The following is a 21,883-nucleotide window of genomic DNA, read 5'->3' as shown; positions in this document are numbered from 1 at the left end:
TGGATTAAAAGGTACTTTATTTATCCTCCGAAGCAATTTACATTTGACATATGAAATTAAGTAACACTAATCCACATAGTATGATTTATTCCTCCTATTAGCGACTAAAAGAAAGAAGATGAATGATACATAGTTAGTACAATGTGTATTCACGAGTCATTCTAAGTGTTTTCCTCTTGGATGAGTCTCTACCTCACTTGGTAGCTTCGTTTTCTTTCACCTTAAGGATTGGATCACCAACTTCAGGTGTTGTTGTCTGTTTCTTTTCCTGTTCACAAATAGAAAAAAATAGTAAAGATCTTTTAGAGAACTTTAACTCACATGTTAAATACTATATATATGCGTTGTGCAACAAGTGCATTTGCACTGAGACTATATCAAAATTACATGTATTTTAAAACCAAAAATAAATTTCAGAAATTTTTTATATGTAATTAAGGCCCGTTTTTCAAAAATGAACTGGGACTTTAACCATTTTTGGGATTCTTACACCGGCCCTGATGCGTAGAGAGAGGTGAAAAGAATTATTTAATTACCTCAGACTTAGATTTTGGTGTAGATTGTTCGGAAATATACTGCAAGATCTCAAAGAATCTTGTGTGTCCATGGTTGATTGCTTTTTGGAGATATATCATTGCCATATTCCCAGCTCTAGTCCGTACCTCTATCAAGCTGCGGTCAATTTCATCTTCATGCTTTGAGATGTATGGCCTGAAGAAAGAATCGTACACATATGTAGTTCCCTGAAAAGGTAAACACACATGAGAGGATATCAAATTAGAGAGAAAGCCAGTTGAATCAAAAAGATATGTTTTGTATCTCACTGGCTTTACTTACTTTGGTCTTGGGGAACCAGAGATAAATAAAGAATGCCAACTTTGCCTCGCTATACATCGGTAACCTTCACAATGAAAACAAAGTATAATAAGAACAGTGAAAATATTTGTTACTAACAAAAGTACTAAAAAACCAATAACAATTAACTTACCAGGAAACAAGAGCATCACCAACTCGTTCGGAAATCGTTAAAACAGCTACAATAATCCTACAAAGATGTTTTGAGAGGACGCAAGCAAGCAAGATTTAGGAACCTTAAAAGGTAAAGATCAAGAAAAGAATTGTATATGAGACGCTCATCATATATCTACCAATATTGGCACCAGAACTGAAGGTTTTCAATCTCAGGCTTGTTGAGTTCAACCGTCTTGTAGCACTCATAAGCAGGATACGCATATCCAAACACCATTCTGTCAATAATTAAAACCACCATTAGTTCGTTTGATTATACAACTGTCTCTAGGAACACAAAAGAAGATGTCAAATTAAAGTCATTGAGGGACATACAAAAGCCCTCTTGTCAGAAACGATCCAATCATTGTGATCACCTGCTACACGTATACAAAAAAAAAAAAAAAAAAAAACGAATCTGCTATCAACCATATCCAATTCCGAGACACAAAGACAAAACAATTTAAGTAAGCATTGATAAAATGCAACGTTTTAAGACGATTGAAACTATAACATATACTATACCTATCTTATGAGACGACGTGATGATGCGGCAGGCGACGGTTACGGATAGTGACTTGTGCGAAAGGAGAAGCTAGCAAAAACGGTAAGATCGTATCGTATCGGGATAGTGACTTGCGAATCCTTTTTTCTCCAAATATATATATATTTTGTTCTCTGCTTGACAGTTTTAACTTGAAACAGTGCGTTGCGGGCTCCATATGATACGTTAACAAACATCTTTAAAAAAGGTTTAGCAGCCGTTGGATTTTGATATGACGGTTACGATCTTCTACTTTTGATTAGAGGGTGTACCGTATCCTTTCCGCACTGGATTGCTCCCTTTTCGAAGTATAATAATGGATAAAGCCACGTGAACAAATCTTAGCCGCTAACGAATAAATGATCTAGTGGCTGAGATTAACCCAAAACCACTGGTTCATCTTCTTCTTCTTCTTCTTGCTCCCTCCTCCTCTCATCTTCGCGCGCGCTTAAGCTATCGTTCTCCATAGCTTTCCACACAACATCGAAATCGAAATGCCAGTTTCAGCACCGTCTCCGCCTCGTCTTCTTCACTCCCCGTTCATCCACCGTCCAATCAATTTCACTCCGTCGTCATTCTCCGCGAAGAATCTCCGGTCTCCGGCAACAACAACAACATCTTATCCCCGAATCAAAGCTGAACTCGATCCCAACACGGTACTTTTGATTCTCATCCTCTTTATTTCTCTCTTCTCACCACTTCAATTCGATTCTCAATTTCGGTTTTTCGTAATTTTTTTTTTAGGTAGTCGCAATATCTGTTGGCGTCGCTAGCGTCGCGTTAGGAATTGGAATCCCTGTGTTCTACGAAACTCAAATCGACAATGCCGTAAGCCTTTCAGATTCACTTCTCGAATTAATCGATTGAGATTTTGAAAGTTTTAACATTGTTTTGCGTTTTTGAAGTCTAAGCGAGAGAATACTCAACCTTGTTTTCCCTGCAATGGAACCGGAGCTCGTACGTTTCTATTATTGCTTCTCTTATAACTCTCTATCAAAGTTGTTGTTTTTGTTGATGCTGTTTGTTTAATTTGTGGAGCAGAGAAATGTAGATTGTGTGTGGGAAGTGGTAATGTGACAGTAGAGCTTGGTGGTGGAGAGAAAGAAGTCTCCAACTGCATCAACTGTGATGGTGCTGGTTCTTTAACTTGCACTACTTGTCAAGGCTCTGGTGTTCAACCTCGATACCTTGATCGAAGGTACTAATATGATAATTCAAAGCTACTCTGTTTGTTTTGTTGCACATTGTAGAGATATTTACTCAATTCTCTTCTTTTTTTTTCGTATATGGTCAGGGAGTTCAAGGACGATGACTAAATAAATGTCTTTGCACTAGAGAAAACAGATCAAAGTATCTTTTTTTCCTCCCTTCTCACATTTCTTCATTGTACAATGCTGTTTTGTTCACCAAGCATATGACAGAACAACATGTTGTATCAAAGAGATCAATCAAAATGTTTCTTCCGTTGTAATGAAGTAGCATGACATAACAACATGTATCTTCATCTTGCTGATACTATTTTTTATTGTTTTTACTTGCAACAACAATGAGCTAGCTACATATATATATATATATATATATATATAGGTTGAAGTCAACCTTCCAGTGAAACTGAAGGAGAAAGTTTCCTGCATTTGCCTTGTAACCATGTTAACCGTAACTTGTTACTATTAAGAGATAGGAACGTCTCCCTAAGACCAGGGTTCTCAAAAAGGTCTAAAGCTGCAAAATAGACGCCTTCATCCACGTTCTCTATCTCGTCAAGCACATTGATACAGTTTGTAATACTAAATCTGTCCTCTTGCGTTACGGAATCAGCCATCCTTGATCTAAAAGCAGTTACCATGTCCGACAAAGCACCTGCCATTTTTTCCAAAGCATCTGGATCAATATGGCTCGGTCCTAAAGAGGTCTTTGAATCAGGTTCTCTCTTCCTTTTTCTATCTACCAGGTTTGTGTCCGCTTGCGCTAAAGTTGGTGTTGATACATTCTCCGAGGATTGATTTGCCATGGATTCTTCTAATCCTTCAAAGTGACTTGACTGAGCATATCTACCATCAACGGAATCATCACCAAATATAGTGCAAAGCTGCTCATAAATGGGACAGTCCTTAACTTTAACTGGTTCACTCCTAGGCTGCACCTGTGTGAGAAAACCGCAATAAAACATAATGCATGAACCTAAAGTGGATAAAAGTAAGTTAGCTTACACCAGAATCTTCTTCCAACAAGTCAAACCCCAAGATACATCTTGTATCTTCTTCGAGAACAGATTCGTTTTGAACATGAGAATGAGATGATTCAAGAGTGTTATAGCGTTGTCTCAGAACAGCAAGATGTTTCCTCAATTGAACATTGTTGAAGTTAAGCTCCGTCTGCTCGTTGAATTCACGGCGTATGTTATTCCATGTTTTGCTATCGAAAACGTTGTTATGTCTGTTTCCTGATTGAATCTGTTTAACCACCAAGTCAGCTAAAACCTTGTCAAGAAACGGAGTCCATCTTTTTCTCGATCGATCTTGCTTTAGTTGTTGCTCGTTAGCTATCAGCATCTGTGATTCATAGACTTAATAATAATAAGACATCAGCCAGCCAGCCGGTATCTATCACAAGATAAGCACAAAGACAGAGACTTTACACCTGACACAGTGACACTTATTTAAAATGACGCTAACACCTTACCAGTTACTTTCTGGTGGTGCATAACAAAATCAAAAGGATCATAGCAATTTCTAAGAAATTCAGCTAATTATGGTGTGATCACGAAATAAACTCATCATCCGGCGATTTCAGAACAAAATCTGAAGAGAAAAAAAAACGCAAGTGTGAAACTTGTTATAGACTGACCTCTCTGGAGATGAAATTATAACACGATCAGTCCTCCATGGATCCGAGCACGAAAACGGGAGCCAGAATCTCTAGAGATTTAAAAAAAAAAAAAAAAAAAAAGGTTCGGATTTAGGGATTAAGTTGGCGCGCTAATGGGCTAGTTTAATGCTTGGTAAAGCCCAGACCCAATAATCTCAAGTTCTCTACCTTGTCTTTCATTGGCATAATGGTCAATAGACTCAATACTGGTCATATATATACATACACCTCTGGCTAGAGTCGACCAAGAGGGGGAAGCCTTGCATGGTGAGATATGGCAACCAATGGCAACAAAAATGAAGCCTACCCACTAACTAACCCCACTTGTGCCTCCTTATTCAACTTCTTAAATCTGTTGTACCAATTTTTTTCCCAATATAAAATGTTGGCCTACTAATTTTATTTACAAACAAATTATGTAGTTATTTTCCTATTATATTATAAATGTGGACACCTAATAAAAATTGATATAGCGACCGACAATTTGTGACAGTGACACACTGACTTACATAAACAGTTGTACCCGTCTCATTTGCTTCCTTTAAAGTTAAAAGGGGTAAAGCTGTAATTATTCACCTTATAGCTAACATTAATGAATAAATACAACCTTGATTTCATATTCTAGACAAGGAAAAAAAGAAAAAATTAGATCTGAAATCCCGCTTGATACTCCACCGACTTTTAAACTAATTTTTAGAGAGATTTGATTTTTTTTTTTTGTAAAGTTGAGTAAGAAGAAGCAGAAGTGTGGGCAGTGACTCCTCTCTCCACCTTCCTTTTTGATTCAACCTATCACCTTTGCTCCCTTCCCATATCTTCATCAACAGATCCGTGAAGCTACTAAGTGAATGCAGCTACATTGAACCTCGGATCTAAAAAATCAAAATCCACGAATTTCGAAAATGGGGGAGAAATCAAAGTCCAAAGGTTGGTGCGGTTGGTTCATCGCGATTATCGTGTTAGCTGTTGTTGTCCTCGCCGTCGTTTACACCGTCAAATCTAGAATGAAGAAATCCGGTGAACCTGATGGTTCTGGTCCTGTTCCTGGTCCTCCCGGCGCCATTGATAAAAAATACGCCGACGCTCTCAAGTTGTCTTTACAGTTCTTCGATATCCAGAAATGTATACTTCATCTTAGTTTCGAGATTCCATTAGATGATTAACTTACCTGACAAGTTATTATTTAGTTTTGATTCGTTTTTGTGCAATGTTAGCTGGTAAATTGGTGAACAATAAGATACCTTGGAGAGGAGATTCAGGTCTTAAAGATGGAAGTGAAGCTGATCTTGATCTTTCCAAAGGCTTATATGATGCTGGTGATCATATTAAGTTTGGTTTCCCTATGGCTTTCACTGCTACGGTTCTTTCATGGTCGATTCTTGAGTATGGTGATCAGATGGATGCTGTCAACCAATTAGATCCTGCTAAAGACTCACTTCGGTGGACTACTGATTATCTTATCAAAGCTCATCCTTCTGATAATGTCCTCTATATTCAGGTTTGGACTTTGAATTGTTTGTGTTACTATGTGGAAGCAAATGAGTCTCACTTGTTTAGTTATTGTGATTCATTATGTTTGATTGTGTATTATAGGTGGGAGATCCAAAACTAGATCATCCATGCTGGGAGAGACCTGAGGACATGAAAGAGAAGAGACCACTTACTAAAATTGATGTTGATACTCCAGGGACTGAGGTTGCTGCTGAAACTGCTGCAGCTATGGCTTCTGCTTCTTTAGTGTTTAAAGATAGTGACCCTCAGTATTCAGCCACGCTTTTGAAGCATGCGAAGCAGTTGTTTGATTTTGCAGATACTAAACGAGGGTCTTACAGTGTTAATATACCTGCGGTTCAGAAGTTTTACAATTCGACAGGGTATGGGGACGAGTTACTATGGGCAGCTAGTTGGTTGTACCATGCTACAGAGGACAAAACTTACGTTGACTATGTGTCTAAACATGGGAATGAGTTTGCTAGTTTTGGAAATCCAACTTGGTTCAGTTGGGACAACAAGCTTGCGGGAACACAGGTTAGATTGAACACCAGTTGGAGAATTTCTGTTTTCTGTTTTTTGTTTTTTGTCGCTTGGGTGAGATTTATGCTTCTTAATCATTTTGCAGGTACTGTTATCAAGATTACTCTTCTTTAAAAAAGATTTAGCAGGAAGCAAAGGGCTTGGAAGTTACAGGGACACAGCTAAAGCTGTCATGTGTGGGCTTTTACCAAAGTCTCCAACAGCTACAGCTAGTAGAACAAACGGTAATCTCTACTTTATTATTGCATATAGAACATAAAGCCTCTTTTGACTCAATTTCTTATAAAGTTTGGTTCTTGTTGAATAGGTGGTCTTGTATGGGTTAGTGAATGGAACTCGATGCAACAATCTGTGTCTTCAGCATTCTTAGCCTCGCTTTTCAGTGATTACATGCTCACTTCCCGTATCCATAAAATATCTTGCGATGGTAAAATCTTCAAAGCAACAGAGCTCAGAGATTTCGCCAAATCACAGGTAACTACTAACAACATATGAAAAACTATACACAAACAATATAAAACAACTCAAAGAAGAAGACTCACTGGAGTTTCTTCCTGTAGGCTGATTACATGTTGGGGAAGAATCCGCTGGGAACGAGCTTCGTGGTGGGTTATGGAGACAAATACCCAGAGTTTGTGCATCATAGAGGAGCTTCGATTCCCACAGATGCAACCACAGGGTGCTTAGATGGTTTCAAATGGTTTAACTCAACGAAACCAAACCCAAACATAGCATATGGTGCACTTGTAGGTGGACCTTTCTTCAACGAGACGTTCACTGACTCACGAGAGAACCCAATGCAGAACGAGCCAACCACTTACAACAATGCACTTCTCGTTGGTCTTTTGTCTAGTCTTGTCACTACCTCTTCTGCTTTACAATCTTTGAAGTGAGCTATTTTTTTATTGAAATCACATTGCTACGTGTATTTTTTTTTTGTTTCTTTTGTTTTTAATGTTTGTGTATTATTCACACGCTGTGTATTGGTTGATATGTTGATAAATGTTAAACAAACAATTAGTTGTCTAATCAAGTTACAAAGCTTCTCGACAAAAAATAAATCAAAGTACAGAGCTACAACACACAACATAGGTTGACTAGTTGATTTGATGCACACAATGACAAAAAAAAAATAACAATGTTGCAACTTGCAAAATGGGAAAATTCCTCAAAAATACAACTACTTATTTAATATTCGCCAAAAAAATACTAACCTTTTTTTCGTTACCAGAAAATACACACAAACTAGAATTGGACATGTGCTCTAGCACCGATTGAAATTTCTTTTGTTTATTTTGTAATTCTTATTTAAAGCACTATATATGTGATTGTTTTATTAGTTTTAAAAGATTTTGTTTTCTTTTGGGATGAAACATTATGCCATGAAATCATGTTCTGAATATGACTTATGGAAAAAACATCTATTTTGTAAGATCTATTTTATTAGATCTAGATTTTGATCTAGGTACACTGCAGGCTAAATTATTTGCTAAAAAAATACACAAACTTTTTCGTTACCAAAAAATACACAAACAAATTTATAGTAAATATAAAAACCACGATATATTTTTTCTATTCCGATTTCCCCATTCGCCGTAACAGCCCGTTAACAGCGTTAGTTTTCTATTAACAATCTCCTGAGGTGGCCAGAACTCAAAGTTTCCTTTGTATCTTTGCCAAATTTTCTATAAATTTCTGGAGTTTATAGGATTTTACATTTTGGTATTTAAAATTTATCATCTATATATTAATACTTTGAATAAAAATAAAAGTTTGTGTTATTATATGAATACAAAAAATTGATGTATTATTAAAAAATAAGTTTTTGTTTACTAATATAGTATATAGAATTTTTAACAAAAAAAAAAAAAAAAACAGATTTTTTCATTTTGCTTAAGTCATTGACATTTAGATTTGAAGCAAGTCTTCTCTTCATAGCATCCACAATTTCTCTGCTAAAAAATCGTAGTTCATATCCTATGCTTATCAGTTATTTTTGAGAATCCAAAATCGAATGGAAATATATTGTGGATGCTATGAAGAGGAGACTTGCTTAAAATCGAAATGTCATAAATTATATATATATATATATATATTATTTTATCATAAATTATTCATATTTTATATCACCAATAAAAATATAGCACAATCTATGTTTTATATTGTTAACATAATATCAATTCTATATTTTTAAAATTTTTAATTTTTTTAAATAGATTTATGGAGTTTTTAGTATTTTACATTTTGGTATATAAAATTGATCATGCATATATTAATATTTTGAATAAAAATAAAAGGTAATGGAAATTATATCTTTGTTAAGTTTTTGTTGTTATATGAATACACAAAATTGATGTATTATTAAAAAATAAGTTTTAGTTGATATACTAATATAGACTTTTCAAACAAAAAAAAAACAGATTTTTTTCATTTTGCTAAAATCATCAACATTTCGATTTTAAGCAAGTCTCCACTTCATAGCATCCACCATTTCTCTGCTCAAAAATCATAGTTCATATCCTATGCTTATTCATTTTTTGCATCACCAATAAAAATATAGCACAATTTTATATTTTATATTGTTAACATAATATTAATTCTATATTTTGGTATTTTTAGATCTTTGTAGACAAAGAAATTTGTGGAGTTTTTAGGATTTTATTTTTTGGTATTTAAAATTTATCATCTATATATTAATATTTTGAATAAAAATAAAATTTAATGGAAGTTATCTCTTTGTTAAGTTTGTCTTGTTAAATGAATACAAGAATTGATGTATTATTATTTTAAAAAGTCTGGGTTGATGTATATAATTATGTAGATGTACTAATATAAACTTTTCCTCTAAAATAAAATTTTTAAAAAACATATTTTTTCATTTTGTTTAAGTCATTGACCATTTCGACTTAAGCAAGTCTCCTCTTCATAACATCCACACACATGCTGACATGCATGTACCTTCAACAAGATATTCTCCATTCAGATATATATAATCCATTCACATATATTCTCCATTCACTTATCTCTCTCAACAATCTCATCAATAATGGAAGAGCTCCGGGAAGCGGCGGTTGCTTATTACAACAACGGCACCGAGGAACAAAAGAATTTGGCACGTCAGTTTTTCCGGGCAATGGACGTTGACGGTAACGGCCGTGTCAGCCTTCGTGAGTATACCGGCTTCTTCGGTAAAACCGGCCGCCGGTTTAGCTATCTTCCATCCCGAGATGTTTCCGACGCTTGACCAAAATGGGGACTGTCAGCTCGACACTCATCCTCTCCTCTCCATTCATATTTTTTTCCTCCTTGTTCATCTAAACGGCAGTTTTTTTTTTTTGGTAAAATATTAAATTTTATACCAATTATCTGTTTTTCTGTACAAAAAAATTAAAAAACAAGATTAGAAAGGGAAACTAATACAACCGAAATAAGAAGTTAAAAGGGCGGAGGAAGAGGTTGTCGATCCTGGGAGAGCTAGCAGGCGATCACGAATCGTACGATCCACCCCGTCTTGAACCACATCAGGAGAAGTCAAGACGTTGGTGAAGAGCCTAGCATTCCTTTCCCGCCATTTAAGATAACAAGCGACTTGAAGGACCAACTTGACGATGGATGCAGTGTGGGGAACTGGAGGGTGCACCACTTGTAGACTCCAGGTGGAGATAGAGCTTAAACCCAAAAGAGGAGACGGGAAGATTCGACCTGCAAACGCTTTCCAAAGCACAGTGGAAAAAGAGATGGTCGTGGCTTTCGATCCCTGTTGAGCAAAGCACACAGCATGGAGAAACATTCATCCCCCAACTCTGTAACCTGTATTTTAGTAGGTAATCTCCCTTGGAAAGCTAGCCACGTTATAAACGAATATCGCGACACTGCTTCCTTGAACCAAACTGTTCTACTCCATGGTACAATGGCAAAGTGAGAACGTAATTGCTTCCAAGTTTCTTTGGAAGAGAACATCTGAGCGAAGGACCCTGGCAACCTTCTCAAGAGATATGTATCATCCCCTTTTTCATCATTTGGTGGAGAGATAGAGAGAGGGAAACCTAACCGGTATCAAGGTTGCAAAGGAGAGCCCCAGAGTCAACGACCTCTTCTTCGCGGACGATACCATGTTCTTCATCTGAGCTGATCAACATAGCTTTTGCAAACTAAAAAACATCCTACATAAGTATGAGGCAACGTCAGGACAAAAGATCAATCATGCAAGATCCTCTATCACTTTCTCTGCAAAAACCCCAGCTCTCATGAAAGAACAAGCAAAAGAGGTACTCGAAATTCAAAAGGAGGGAGGGCAAGGTAAATATCTCGGCCTACTTGAACTTTTTGGCAGGAAGAAAAAGGATTTATTAACCTCGATAGTTTACCGCATCAAACAGAAAGCCCTCAACTGGTCGTCGAGATTCCTCTCCACGGCTAGGAAGCTTACCATGCCCAAGTTGGTGCTATCAGCCATGCCAACATACACCATGTCGTGCTTCCATCTACCTGGATCACTATGCAAGCGTACAGTCAGCTCTTATAAGGTTTTGGTGGAACACGAAGACTGAAAAGAAAAAGATGTCTTGGATCGCTTGGAGGAAAATCACAAAACCAACAAAGCTTGGAGCATTGGGGATCAAGGACATCAAACATTTTAACAAGGCACTACTAGCAAAGCTAAGCTGGAGATTGCTAACAAAGCCGCATTCCCTCCTCGCTAAAGTCCTCCTAGGAAAGTATTACAAATAGATACCTCTCTTGGAATGCAGGGTCTCGTCCTCAGCCTCACATGGATGGCAAAGTATCTGTACGGGTAGGGATCTACTAAAATCCAATTTGAGCATGTTAGTAGGTTTGGGTGCCTCTATCCCAATCTGGAGAACCCCGTGGCTGTCTATCTCCACTCATTTAGCTCCTATGGGACCCCCAACTGAAGCTTCACAAAACCTCAAAGTTGCAGACCTCCTCCTGCCAAATACCAGGGAATGGAACATAGAGCTCATTAGACATATTCTACCAATCTATGAGAAGGAGATATTGTTGATAAAACCAAGTATAAGAGGAGCAGAGGACGTTTGGGCCTGGTTACCTACTAAAGACGGACTCTACACTGCCAAATCTGGATACTTTGAATCTACCAATTCCGATGACGACCCTCCAGATGATACCCAAGTTTGTTATAGAAGTGCAGATCCTTTCAGCTGGCAAAACAATATCTTGTCTCTCAAGACCTCTCCAAAAACCAAATTGCTCCTTTGGAAAGCCGCGCAGAACGCTCTCCCGGTAGGTGCAAACCTCCTTCACCAGACAATCAGTGACTCAGAAAAATGCCCACATTGCGATGAAGAGGAAACGACCCTCCATCTATTTTTCCACTGTGTCTTTGTGCGTCGGATCTTGTCCCTGATTCTAGTAAAATCATCAATACAACTGGACACCATTACCTCAACTAAGGAGGGAATCAAAAAAGCAAATAGACTCATATGTTTACCTCTAACTGGTATTGGAGCTGGACCACTCTCCCCTTGGCTCTTTTGGTCAGTCTGGACTACTCGAAATCAATTAGTCTTCAGCAAAAAACGGATCTCTGCGGAGGAAACATTGTTTCTAGCCTTGGCAAGAGCCAAAGAATGGCAGAATGCTTAATCCTCCCATCCCAGATCCGCACCACCCCCCCCCTCCCCCCAAGACGGCTCGTCAACCTCCCCTTCCCCGGACTAACCTAACCTGTTTCATGGACGCCTCCTGGTGTGACGGTGTAGCTGGTTTTGGCTGGGTGATCAAATATCAGTCTGATCAGGTTATAGGGGAAGGTTCAGCCTCGATGAATCATGTGGGCTCCCTTTTGATGGTTGAAGCACTGGCAACTCTTACCGCGGAAGGAGTTGCAATTGAATCGAACATTAGAGACATCTCTTTCGCTTCCGACTCGCTCACGCTAGTCCAAGCTCTTAATCAGAAGCTCCAACAGAAGGAACTTCATGGGACTCTCCACGATGTCCTCTCACTATCCTCTCAGTTTAATTGTTGCTCTTTTATTTTCATTTTCCGTACTCAGAATTGCCAAGCTGATCTACTGGCAAAGGAGACTCTCCTTTTGTATAAGCAACCCTAAGTTCGGGATCCCCTAAGTTCTAATTGAAAATGCTTTACGTTCAAAAAAAAAAACAAACAAACAAACAAGACAACTACTCTAGATGATCTTTTTCATGGTACATAACTGATGGATGACGGACTAATGATTACATACCATAATCTTGAAAACCATCATAATAGGATGATGTCCAAAGAAAAAAAACATCTCAACGTTCCGCCCTTCAAATTTTCTCAATCCATCCTATTTTCTTCATTTACGTACTTAAGAAGTAAGAACTTGTTTGTGGTCACTCTGATGATGATTATCGGCTACCAGCATTTGTAGATCAAAACCTACTTTCACATCAAAAAGAATCCATTCTCGTGACCTTTAAGGGGATTAGATATCAGACTTATAATTTATAAATATGGTGGTTTGGCCATTTTGCTAATTATAGAGCATGATCATAAAATTTAAGAAGATATATTTGCGTTAGTTAAAGAATATTCATCTCATTTTGATCTGTCGTTGTCATCTAAAAAAACGTGCTGAAAAGTCACAAATTTATACTAATATTAGTGAGACATGTATGCTATCAACTAAATATTCATAACTCTCGTATTCACTAGTCAAATATACATCAAGTAATATTCATACCATTTGCAATAAATATAAATCACGGTTTAAGTAATACCGATTTATTGTCTTTATGTAATTTGTAGTTTACCTCTCGAAATTGTATGTTTATAGATTTTGAATATGGAAAAATCACATTTTAAACCTTCAAAGTATTACTGAGTAGTATTTTAAATTTCGAGATAATTTCACTAACACTATAAACCTTTAAAATGATTTCGCTTACATTTTAAACCTTAAAATTAACTTTTCTGTTTGTACCGCTATAAAAGATGACGGAACAGTAATATCCGTCAACGTAAAATAGTTAAATTATACTCTCTCTGTATTTATTTAATTGACGTTATAGGTTGTTTTGAGTAGATTAAGAAAATAAGTAAGTTGTCTATTTTAACCTTACAAACAACATAAATTTTAAAAGTGACTCTTGAGATTGTCTTAGACGTGAGGCTATAATTGAGATTCTTTTACAAAACTTACACTGATAAGTGTGAAATACAAGTAATTTAAAACATGAAAACAAACCTAAAACGACAATTAAATCAATACGGAGGGAGTACTGGTTTAATTTAAATACTTGTTTAATTAATTTAATTATTTATGATGATTGATAAAAATAAATTAAAATGGAAAAAAAATGGCTAGGTACACGAAGTATTGATGAATACATGGTCACATATGCCAAGTATATTATTGTATACTCAACTACACGAAGTATATTTATTACATGACCACATGCATAAACTATATGATGTTATGCGGTCAACATCATAGACATATATGCCAGTACACCGGTCAACTGATTCCGGCGAGGACCGACGTTGACTCTGGCGTTGACCAACACTAACAAAAAAAAAATATATTCTAAATTAAAATAAAAAAAAATAATAAATTATTATACTAAATCATTTATAGGTTTTCATGATTAAAAGAAATATTCTATTCAATATCAAAATATTTTTTATATATCTCTAATATATTCATTCTTATAATTAGTTACTTTTTATTTCTCAAGCTAAAGTAAATAGTTTAATAAAAATCATTTATAATTATTTTCAAGATATAAAATCATTTATAATTATTTTCAAGATATAAAATCATTTATAATTATTTTCAAGATATAAAAACCATTTATAATTATACTACAGAATCAAAAAAATCAAATTCAACTACTTTCATTAGAAAATCATATGCAAAATATTGAGTATATGACTCTTTACTCTAAATTTTGCATGGTAAATGTTATACAAAATTTTCTACTCTTTACTTTAAAATTTACATACTCAAAATAACATATAAACAACAAAAAAAAATTCACAATATTTACTTTTAACATATAAACATTTTCATTTTTACCCTCTTTTACACAATTACAATATGTTAAATTAATTTTTAGAATTTGTTTTTAAGGTTTGGGTTCTCTATTTTACATTTAGGATATATTTAGGAAATAAATAAAAAATATTTAGATATTGAATTAAATTTGTTTTTTCATATCTAATATCTATTCAATATTGTAATATCTTTTAACTATTCAATATCTAAATGATTTTATATCTTGAAGATAATTATAAATGAATTTTTATATCTTGAAAATAATTATAAATGATTTTTATTAAACTATTTACTTTAGCTTGAAAAATAAAAAATAACTAATTATAAGAATGAATATATTAGAGATATATAAAAAATATTTCGATATTGAATAGAATATGTCTTTTAATCATGAAAACTCATAAATGATTTAGTATAATAATTTTTTTTTATTTTAATTTAGAATATTTTTTTTAGTGTTGGTCAACGCCGGAGTTAACGTCGTCCTCGCTGGAGTCAACGTCGTCCTCGCCGGAGTCAATTGACCGGTGTACTAGATTATATGTTTATGATGTTGACCGCATAACATCATGTAGTTTATGCATGTGGTCATGTAATACATATACTTCGTATAATTGAGTATAAAATAATATACTTGGCATGTGTGACCATATATTCTCCACTACTTGATGTAGCTAACCATTTTTTTACATCAAAGTCAAAATAATATCCTGCACAAACCACCCATGAAAATAGTACATGAGCCATATTATAAAAACTGTGGTTAAGACAAATTAATCACAGTATTTAGTAGTACTACTGTTTTCTTACAAAGAAAATTAAAGAAAACGCAAAACGAGAGACACGTGAGCTAAGAGGCCATGACAGATTGTATCATATTCATATCACACCTAAGACGTCTTTGTGGATCTGATATTACTTACTGTCTCGATCGATCAATCACTAATATAATTTTTCGTTGACCACAACTTTAAATATTATACTAATTGATTAAGTATTTTTCTTTCCTCCTCTTTCTCACATGTGAAATACTTACATCATCATCATTATTAAATAGATTTACAAAACCCCCATATGAACATAAACATTACTCAATTCAATTGACTGTATATGAAAACATTATTACCGAACATCTCCAATGGGGGTATTTAGCCTGAGTTCTTATGCCAAATGTATTTGAAAATAAATCAGAATTGATTAAAAAAATAAGAATCAACTCATATTTAGTATTTTTCAGAACCAGCTCTTATTGGATACGTGTCACCAGTTTGATCGAGTGTAGTTTTTAATATAAAAATATATTTTTTTGTTTTTTTATGTTTTTCTCTCGCAATCAGAGGAGAAAGCGTTGGTCAAATTGGTTATTACTCTTCCAATCATTAATTTTGGGCCTTATGTGCTTGTTTTTAAAAGATAATGGCGGTGAAGAAGAATATAGAAGATTCACAAGGTAAAGACAATTATCAATGTGAAGTTTTGAAAGATGAAACTAGCTTGGTGGAGAACAAGGTTTCCGAGGAAGGTTTTCACGTCGTTGTGCTTAGCAAGGTACCTCTATTGAAAAATCGCCTACGGCAAATATCATATTTTCTTTATCGGCTGCACAGTCTTCGCCTCAAGTAGCTTATTTCCTATATTTTATTTATTTCGTTCATTCAATAAATATTTACATTTAAAAAAAAAAAATTACAACACTAAAACGGCGTTGTTTTGATATTAGTCAGTGTTTGACTAATATTTGTTGATGTTGACTTTAAAATCGATACTATTTTTTTGATTGGATATAAAATTTGAATTTTATTCGAATGCAGCTATAATTAGTATTGATAGTTTGTACAAGTATAAATTGACACTTTCGATATTATACAAATCGGAAATGGCCATTTTTCCGAAGAAGAAGTAGATCCAAATACATGTTATGGTCCTAACTCAGATAAATTATTTATAAACCCAGAAAATTTGATCTTAATTTGTTTTTTTGACTTGGGATTAATTACATGTCCCTTTTGGTTTGTGATTCAGATATTTTTCCCGGTTAAGGATCTGGATTCATTTATAAAAGCCTTAAACTAAAATTAAAAATGAAATTAGTGATAAGATTGTTTTAATTCTCCAAAAAGTAATCTGTTTTGACTATGTATATTTGTTTTATGATGGTAGACTTATATATCGAATTGCTTCTAAATGATGGTAGACTTTTATGACAATAATTTGTAACCGGCGTTTGTGTTAGAAAGTTGTTGTATGTAACATATGTATCTACCATTATTGAATATAAACATATAAATTTACCATCGTTAGGAAAAAAAAAGTTATCTTAATTGCATAAACTATACAAGGGTTCATACAAAACAAGCTATGTAATGTTGGTATATTCTAAATTTTGCAGCAGCCGCCACCGCAGTCGTCACAGCAGCATGAAGAAAACCAGGGGATGATTGTCTAAGATATCATTTTTGCCTAACCATTTTTTAAATTTGCCATTTTCCTTAAAAGATAGGAGAAAGGAGATATCATTTCCCACTTGACGTTATCGATAGAAGAAACGAGATAGAAAATGTAAATATGTGTATGTTTGTGGCAATAAATAAAAAATTCATGTATTTTTTTGGCTAATATGTTAATAAGTTGGATTTTTTTCAGGAATTGTTTCAGAAAATGTAACGGTGTTGTTTACGCGGTCGACGGGCCGTTTCAGTGAAATGGGAAATTGAAACAAAAAATAAATTGTAATTTTTATGTCTACTGTTAATTAGTTTGTATATTTTTTTTTGCAACGAATAAAGTTAGTGTATTTTTCTTTGGTAAAATCTATATATACATTTTTTAAGTATATTCTGGGTTCTATCATTTTATTTATACTTATTAAAAAACTTATTTACAAAGTTAATCCTAAAAAAATTCTAAAAATAACATTATTTCAGATTTTATTTTCTAAATATTTTACATATCATTCCAACTAAAAAAATACAGTAGAAACAATATGGAAACATAAATTATGATATATTTAACCACATTTTCTATTGTGTATTGAAGATATTCTATCTCTGAATCATTTGCAAACAAAAAAAAAACAACAATTTGATTCCTATTTTGTTTTCTAAAACCTGTAAGCTTTGATTTTTAACGTAAGAAGAACTTCGATTCACATTTATTTAAATATTATAATTTTAAATATATACAAACTTAATAAAATTTTAAAATATTATATAATATTATATAACCATATTATATAATATTTTGCGACCTTAATTAAAGAGGACATGTTAGAATTAATAAAATACCATTAAATTTGTGCTAACACGGATTAAATTCTCATTTTATTATTTGTCAACACTATTAATATTAGAATATTTGACATAGAAAAATTAAGTTGATTTGACTAAAATTGTGTAAAATAATTAAATCATTAAGAAAAATGTGACTTAATCATAGCGTATAAATGACTTACTATATATTTAGATCCTTTATTTTTTTGTTATAATAATTAAAAATCAAAATATAATCTCAAACACTAAACAAAACAAACTAAATATAACAAACAAATAGTCATAAAGTATATTGCGGATTAAAAAATTAATATAAATATTTAACCGCATAAACGGTCGGAAAATTTAGTTATTGCTCTATTTGCAAATTATTTAATATTTAATAAATAAATACAGTATAAAATATAAATAATAATAATAAAATTAATATTAATTAAACAACTTACGTATTTTCCCCTTGCAAAATGGTATGAAAAAGTCCGGTTAGAATTTTAACCGGAAAATTCAGGTTAAATCAACGAACTGGGTTTGGTTTTCTTTTTGGGTTTTGAACTTAAACCCTTTGTTGTCGCGGCCGGCGTGGAACTAAAAGAAAAAAAGAAAACCCTAGAGCATCCCTCCCTTTAGACGACGAGACGAAGGCTTCTTCTTCTTCAGTGTATCGTTTCGTCTCTGCTCAGAATTTCAAATCGTCGGTATTATTCCGGTTTACAGTTTCGTCTCTGTCAGGTTCGATTCGATTTTATTGTTTACCTCTTCTGCTCTAGACTTACAATTTCTGTGTTGTTAAATTCGATTTCATTGAGCTTAACGTTTCATCAAGTCTTAGTTTTTTTAATTGCGTTGCTATTTGCGTTTGAAACCCTAATCTTATCTTAACTCCGAGCTCAATAAAACCCGCCGCTTTTTTTTGTTGTTGTATAAAAATTTGATTTTTATAAATTCTGAGAACTGAAAGCAAATATAAAAAAAAAATCAACAGGAACTGGATCTTCAATGGAGGGGTTAAAGCTATCAGAAGCGGAGTTGATGGTTTACATTCATCCTTCCAAGAGCAGAAACGTTTTCCAAGCGATTTGTCGCGAGCTCAGTTCTCTTCTTTTCCAGTTCGTTCGTTTTCTTCTCACTTTTTTTTTTACTTTCTTAAAGTTTTCATCTTTTTAGTTCAATTTTTTGGGTTTTTAGGTTCTGATTCTCAACTTTGTAGGTTCATTACTTACTGTTGTTGCTAATTGATTCATTTACATAGTTAATAGCGTTTGATTTAATTGAGCTTTCTTGATGCAATGTTTGTTGTTGGTGGTACTTGTTTTTTTTTTCTTTTCTGATAAGATTTGTGTTTCAATCTTTGTTCTGAAGGTATAACGAAAGCTTTGATGGTGTGCTATTGGCTTATGATGCTAGTGTGAAAAGCAAACAAGCTAAAATCCTTTCAGGACTTCATCCTTACTTTGGTGTCAGAGTTAACACTAGACTACTCTTGTTTGATCCTAAGCCCAATAGTCTTGTAGGTAAAGAATCTCATTCAAACTTTTTGCATCCTTACTTTGGTTGCTCTTGCTGATCTAATGTGTTTGAACTTTGAAGCAATAATGGTTTGTTAATTTCTTTATTATTTTGTTATGCAGAAGGGGAAATTGTGAAGATTTCTGCAGAGTCAATCCATGTTATTGTTCTTGGTTTTTCTGCTGCAGTTGTAACGGATGTTGATATCCGTGAAGAATTCAAGTATAGAGTGGTATGTATGACTGATTTGCAGGTTTTGAATGTACCTATTCCTTTCATCCAACTTGTTAAAACTGATTATACCATTTGCTCTGTTCAGAGAGATGGTGAAGGTTCTTTTGTGAGCAGATCGCATAAACGGCATGTACTAAAGCTTGGAACCATGTTACGCCTTCAAGTCCAAAGGTATATAATAAACAAACTTTTAGTTTCTCTGTTCTACTGATTTTGTCAAATCAAAGTTGTGATTTTGAATCCTTAGGTAATTTTGAATTCGAAATGATTGCAGTTTTGATGAAGAGGTAATGCATATAGCTGGATCTCTAATTCCGGAAAACACAGGATGCGTTAAGTGGCTCGAAAAGCACTCTGAAGAAGCTTTGCATACAGATAGGTTAGTTAATAATCTATACACTCCCTTTAGTTAACTCTCTCGTCATCATCTTTAAAAGAAAACTCTTTTTTTTTTTTTTTCAGGGATCATAAAAGGAGGAAACTCGCCTGAAGGAAATATGAAAATACACACAAGAGTAGAAAGCCTGAAATGAAGAGAAGCAGCGATGCTGAATTTTTGTTGTATCAAAATCCTATGATGTTAACGCACTTTTTTATTTTTATCATTAAGCTAATGTCCTTTTGTTCAACCTTTCATTTACCTTTTATTTATGAATATGAATGTCCGTTTTAATCAAAATGTTATGACAGTAATTTATGAAACCATGATTTGGACTTGTAAGTTATATAACAAGCTCTTAACTTCCAAGGAGCAGTTGTGATGTTCATGCTTTGCTAGTTCCGGTTCCGGTTCCGGTTCTAACAATTACTAGTTTATACTGTATATATAGTTAAAATCATCATAATTAATACATAAGCTAAAAAATTATTATTAATCATCATAATTAACCCCGTTAAAGATTATTATGGGAGAATGTTGCTGATGTTATCTCCCATCGTGTAGACTAGAGGCACACGGTATTTTTCAACAACCACAAGCCTTCAAAATCATCCATGTAGAAGCTTTTGGCACAGTTTCAATCATGAGGGATGAACCAACCGGTTTGATTAACATTGCTGAAGAGGACCCCCTTGAAGAAGAAATGACAGAATATGTGGTCAGTTTGAACCCGTTGGCCTATGGTGATTGCATTCAAGTCCCTTGTCGCCATGTTTTTCACACGGCATGCTTTTATCCTGCTCTTTGGGATACACCTGATCTCAGCTGTTGGATCTGCCGTCGAGAGTTATTTCTATGAACGTGAGAAGATACAACACTAGATCAGCTCTTTTCTTGTTTTGCTGTGTCTATCTATTCTTATTCTTCCCCTGCTGACACTGTTGCATGAATTTGCTTGTAGCTGTATTGTTGTGCCTGCATCATGACGAAGTACTGGAGTACTGTCTCTTAATCTCTTCCCTGTTGGACTGCTATTAGCGGTTGTTCTCTGTTCTTCTATCTACCTACTATTGTTGTTAGCTTGGAATAGGTTGTTAACCATGCCTTCCTCTGTAATCTTTTCTGTTGTTCACATCTTATCTCTAATGTATTTTGTTAGTTTTAGTATTTGTAATCATTAGACTTTCATAGCCCTTACTCCAAGCTCAGTTCTGTAAAACCCAGTTTCATCTGATCCACTTCATGCTTACTCCTAAGAAACTCGTTGGTCCTTTGACAATCACCGGAGAAGTAACCTCTTCTTCCATAAGTCTTTGCTCATTACTGAAAAACCCAGAATCAAAGTCTTCACCTTTTTGAGGTTTCTTGTTGCGCAAACAACCCAAATTATAAGTTCGTCTACAAACTTGGGACTACTCTTAGACAAAAGAATCAAACAATCCACAACTTCTAACTCTTCGTCATTCACAGCAAAAGCAGAACGCGACTCTGTAAATGTAGTAAACGAACAAGAAAATTAAGTCTTCTTGTAACCTAACCAGTCTGGATCTTTTCTTCTTCCTCACAAGACTGAAGCTATGACACATACTCATCATGGTTTCTTCCTAAACCTTCAGTTTCGTGGAAAAATGCATAACCGCTCGATGATTCGAATAACATTTCTCGTACCGGAACCCTTTTCCACATTCATCGCATCTAAACAGAGTCTTCTTCATCGGTTCCCACAGCAAACATTTAAAACTGTACCCAACTTTCCAAAAAATTTAAAAATTGGATTTAATTAAAAAAAAGCTCGAGCAAACATTTAAAACTGTACTAACTTTTATTTAAAACAACTCCAAAACCAAACTTTTATAGGTCTCCATCCGGAAAAGGGTATAATATTTCAACCCAAACAATTTAGAAATTGTATTTTTCTACCTATACAATAAGACAATGTATTTTTTTAACTTAAACAATTAACAAAGTTCAAATAAGATATTTTTTTAAAATTAAACCATTAACAAAGTTCA

At 34.3% G+C, this 21,883-nt stretch overlaps 8 protein-coding genes across 11 annotated transcripts; 5 read left to right on the top strand and 3 right to left on the bottom strand.

Moving 5' to 3' along the window:
* On the bottom strand, positions 1-1,701 carry LOC104702315 (putative HVA22-like protein g). Of its 2 annotated transcripts, none has more exons than XM_087456982.1 (7): positions 1,534-1,701; positions 1,345-1,388; positions 1,149-1,247; positions 989-1,045; positions 838-901; positions 537-743; positions 1-268 (listed from the first exon to the last, which is right to left on the bottom strand). In XM_087456982.1, the coding sequence occupies exons 2-7, from the start codon at positions 1,374-1,376 to the stop codon at positions 194-196; spliced, it is 534 nt and encodes a 177-aa protein (XP_087313108.1). In that variant the 5' UTR covers positions 1,377-1,388; positions 1,534-1,701; the 3' UTR covers positions 1-193. The 2 variants fall into 2 exon arrangements, with proteins under 2 accessions (XP_087313108.1, XP_010416462.1); XM_010418160.3 differs by having other exon boundaries at positions 1,345-1,385; positions 1,534-1,674.
* Positions 1,702-1,895: 194 nt separating this feature from the next.
* On the top strand, positions 1,896-3,023 carry LOC104702314 (protein disulfide-isomerase LQY1, chloroplastic). Its single transcript, XM_010418159.3, has 5 exons — positions 1,896-2,208; positions 2,297-2,380; positions 2,458-2,509; positions 2,594-2,750; positions 2,847-3,023. The coding sequence occupies exons 1-5, from the start codon at positions 2,047-2,049 to the stop codon at positions 2,866-2,868; spliced, it is 477 nt and encodes a 158-aa protein (XP_010416461.1). The 5' UTR covers positions 1,896-2,046; the 3' UTR covers positions 2,869-3,023.
* LOC104702313 (L10-interacting MYB domain-containing protein-like) lies at positions 2,893-4,522 on the bottom strand. 3 transcript variants are annotated; one of them, XM_010418157.3, is made up of 3 exons: positions 4,400-4,522; positions 3,763-4,104; positions 2,893-3,695 (listed from the first exon to the last, which is right to left on the bottom strand). In XM_010418157.3, exons 2-3 carry the CDS (start codon positions 4,102-4,104, stop codon positions 3,147-3,149), a joined length of 891 nt encoding a protein of 296 aa, XP_010416459.1. In that variant the 5' UTR covers positions 4,400-4,522; the 3' UTR covers positions 2,893-3,146. The 3 variants fall into 3 exon arrangements, with proteins under 3 accessions (XP_010416459.1, XP_010416458.1, XP_010416460.1); XM_010418156.3 differs by having other exon boundaries at positions 3,763-4,118; positions 4,400-4,487; XM_010418158.3 differs by having other exon boundaries at positions 2,997-3,689; positions 3,763-4,118; positions 4,400-4,487.
* A 441-nt stretch (positions 4,523-4,963) lies between these two features.
* On the top strand, positions 4,964-7,515 carry LOC104702311 (endoglucanase 10). Its single transcript, XM_010418155.2, has 6 exons — positions 4,964-5,542; positions 5,635-5,918; positions 6,014-6,448; positions 6,540-6,678; positions 6,762-6,928; positions 7,015-7,515. The coding sequence occupies exons 1-6, from the start codon at positions 5,323-5,325 to the stop codon at positions 7,345-7,347; spliced, it is 1,578 nt and encodes a 525-aa protein (XP_010416457.2). The 5' UTR covers positions 4,964-5,322; the 3' UTR covers positions 7,348-7,515.
* Positions 7,516-9,854: 2,339 nt separating this feature from the next.
* Positions 9,855-10,925, bottom strand: LOC147941721 (uncharacterized). The gene is made up of 4 exons (XM_087458618.1): positions 10,822-10,925; positions 10,506-10,582; positions 10,265-10,461; positions 9,855-10,211 (listed from the first exon to the last, which is right to left on the bottom strand). The coding sequence occupies exons 1-4, from the start codon at positions 10,923-10,925 to the stop codon at positions 9,855-9,857; spliced, it is 735 nt and encodes a 244-aa protein (XP_087314744.1).
* Positions 10,926-11,353: 428 nt separating this feature from the next.
* Positions 11,354-12,082, top strand: LOC147941720 (uncharacterized). The gene has a single exon (XM_087458616.1). The coding sequence runs from the start codon at positions 11,354-11,356 to the stop codon at positions 12,080-12,082; it is 729 nt and encodes a 242-aa protein (XP_087314742.1).
* An 88-nt stretch (positions 12,083-12,170) lies between these two features.
* LOC147941719 (uncharacterized) lies at positions 12,171-12,551 on the top strand. The gene has a single exon (XM_087458615.1). It carries the CDS (start codon positions 12,171-12,173, stop codon positions 12,549-12,551), a length of 381 nt encoding a protein of 126 aa, XP_087314741.1.
* A 5,725-nt stretch (positions 12,552-18,276) lies between these two features.
* LOC104702310 (uncharacterized) lies at positions 18,277-20,171 on the top strand. The gene is made up of 7 exons (XM_010418153.3): positions 18,277-18,481; positions 18,735-18,858; positions 19,112-19,263; positions 19,381-19,490; positions 19,578-19,663; positions 19,767-19,871; positions 19,955-20,171. Exons 2-7 carry the CDS (start codon positions 18,749-18,751, stop codon positions 19,980-19,982), a joined length of 591 nt encoding a protein of 196 aa, XP_010416455.1. The 5' UTR covers positions 18,277-18,481; positions 18,735-18,748; the 3' UTR covers positions 19,983-20,171.
* The last annotated feature ends 1,712 nt before the right edge of the window (positions 20,172-21,883 follow it).

This window comes from Camelina sativa, chromosome 7 (assembly GCF_030686135.1).
Source record: "Camelina sativa cultivar CO46 ecotype springtype chromosome 7, ASM3068613v1".
NCBI classification, from domain to species: domain Eukaryota; kingdom Viridiplantae; phylum Streptophyta; class Magnoliopsida; order Brassicales; family Brassicaceae; genus Camelina; species Camelina sativa.
This window is presented reverse-complemented; position numbering and strand designations above follow the sequence as displayed.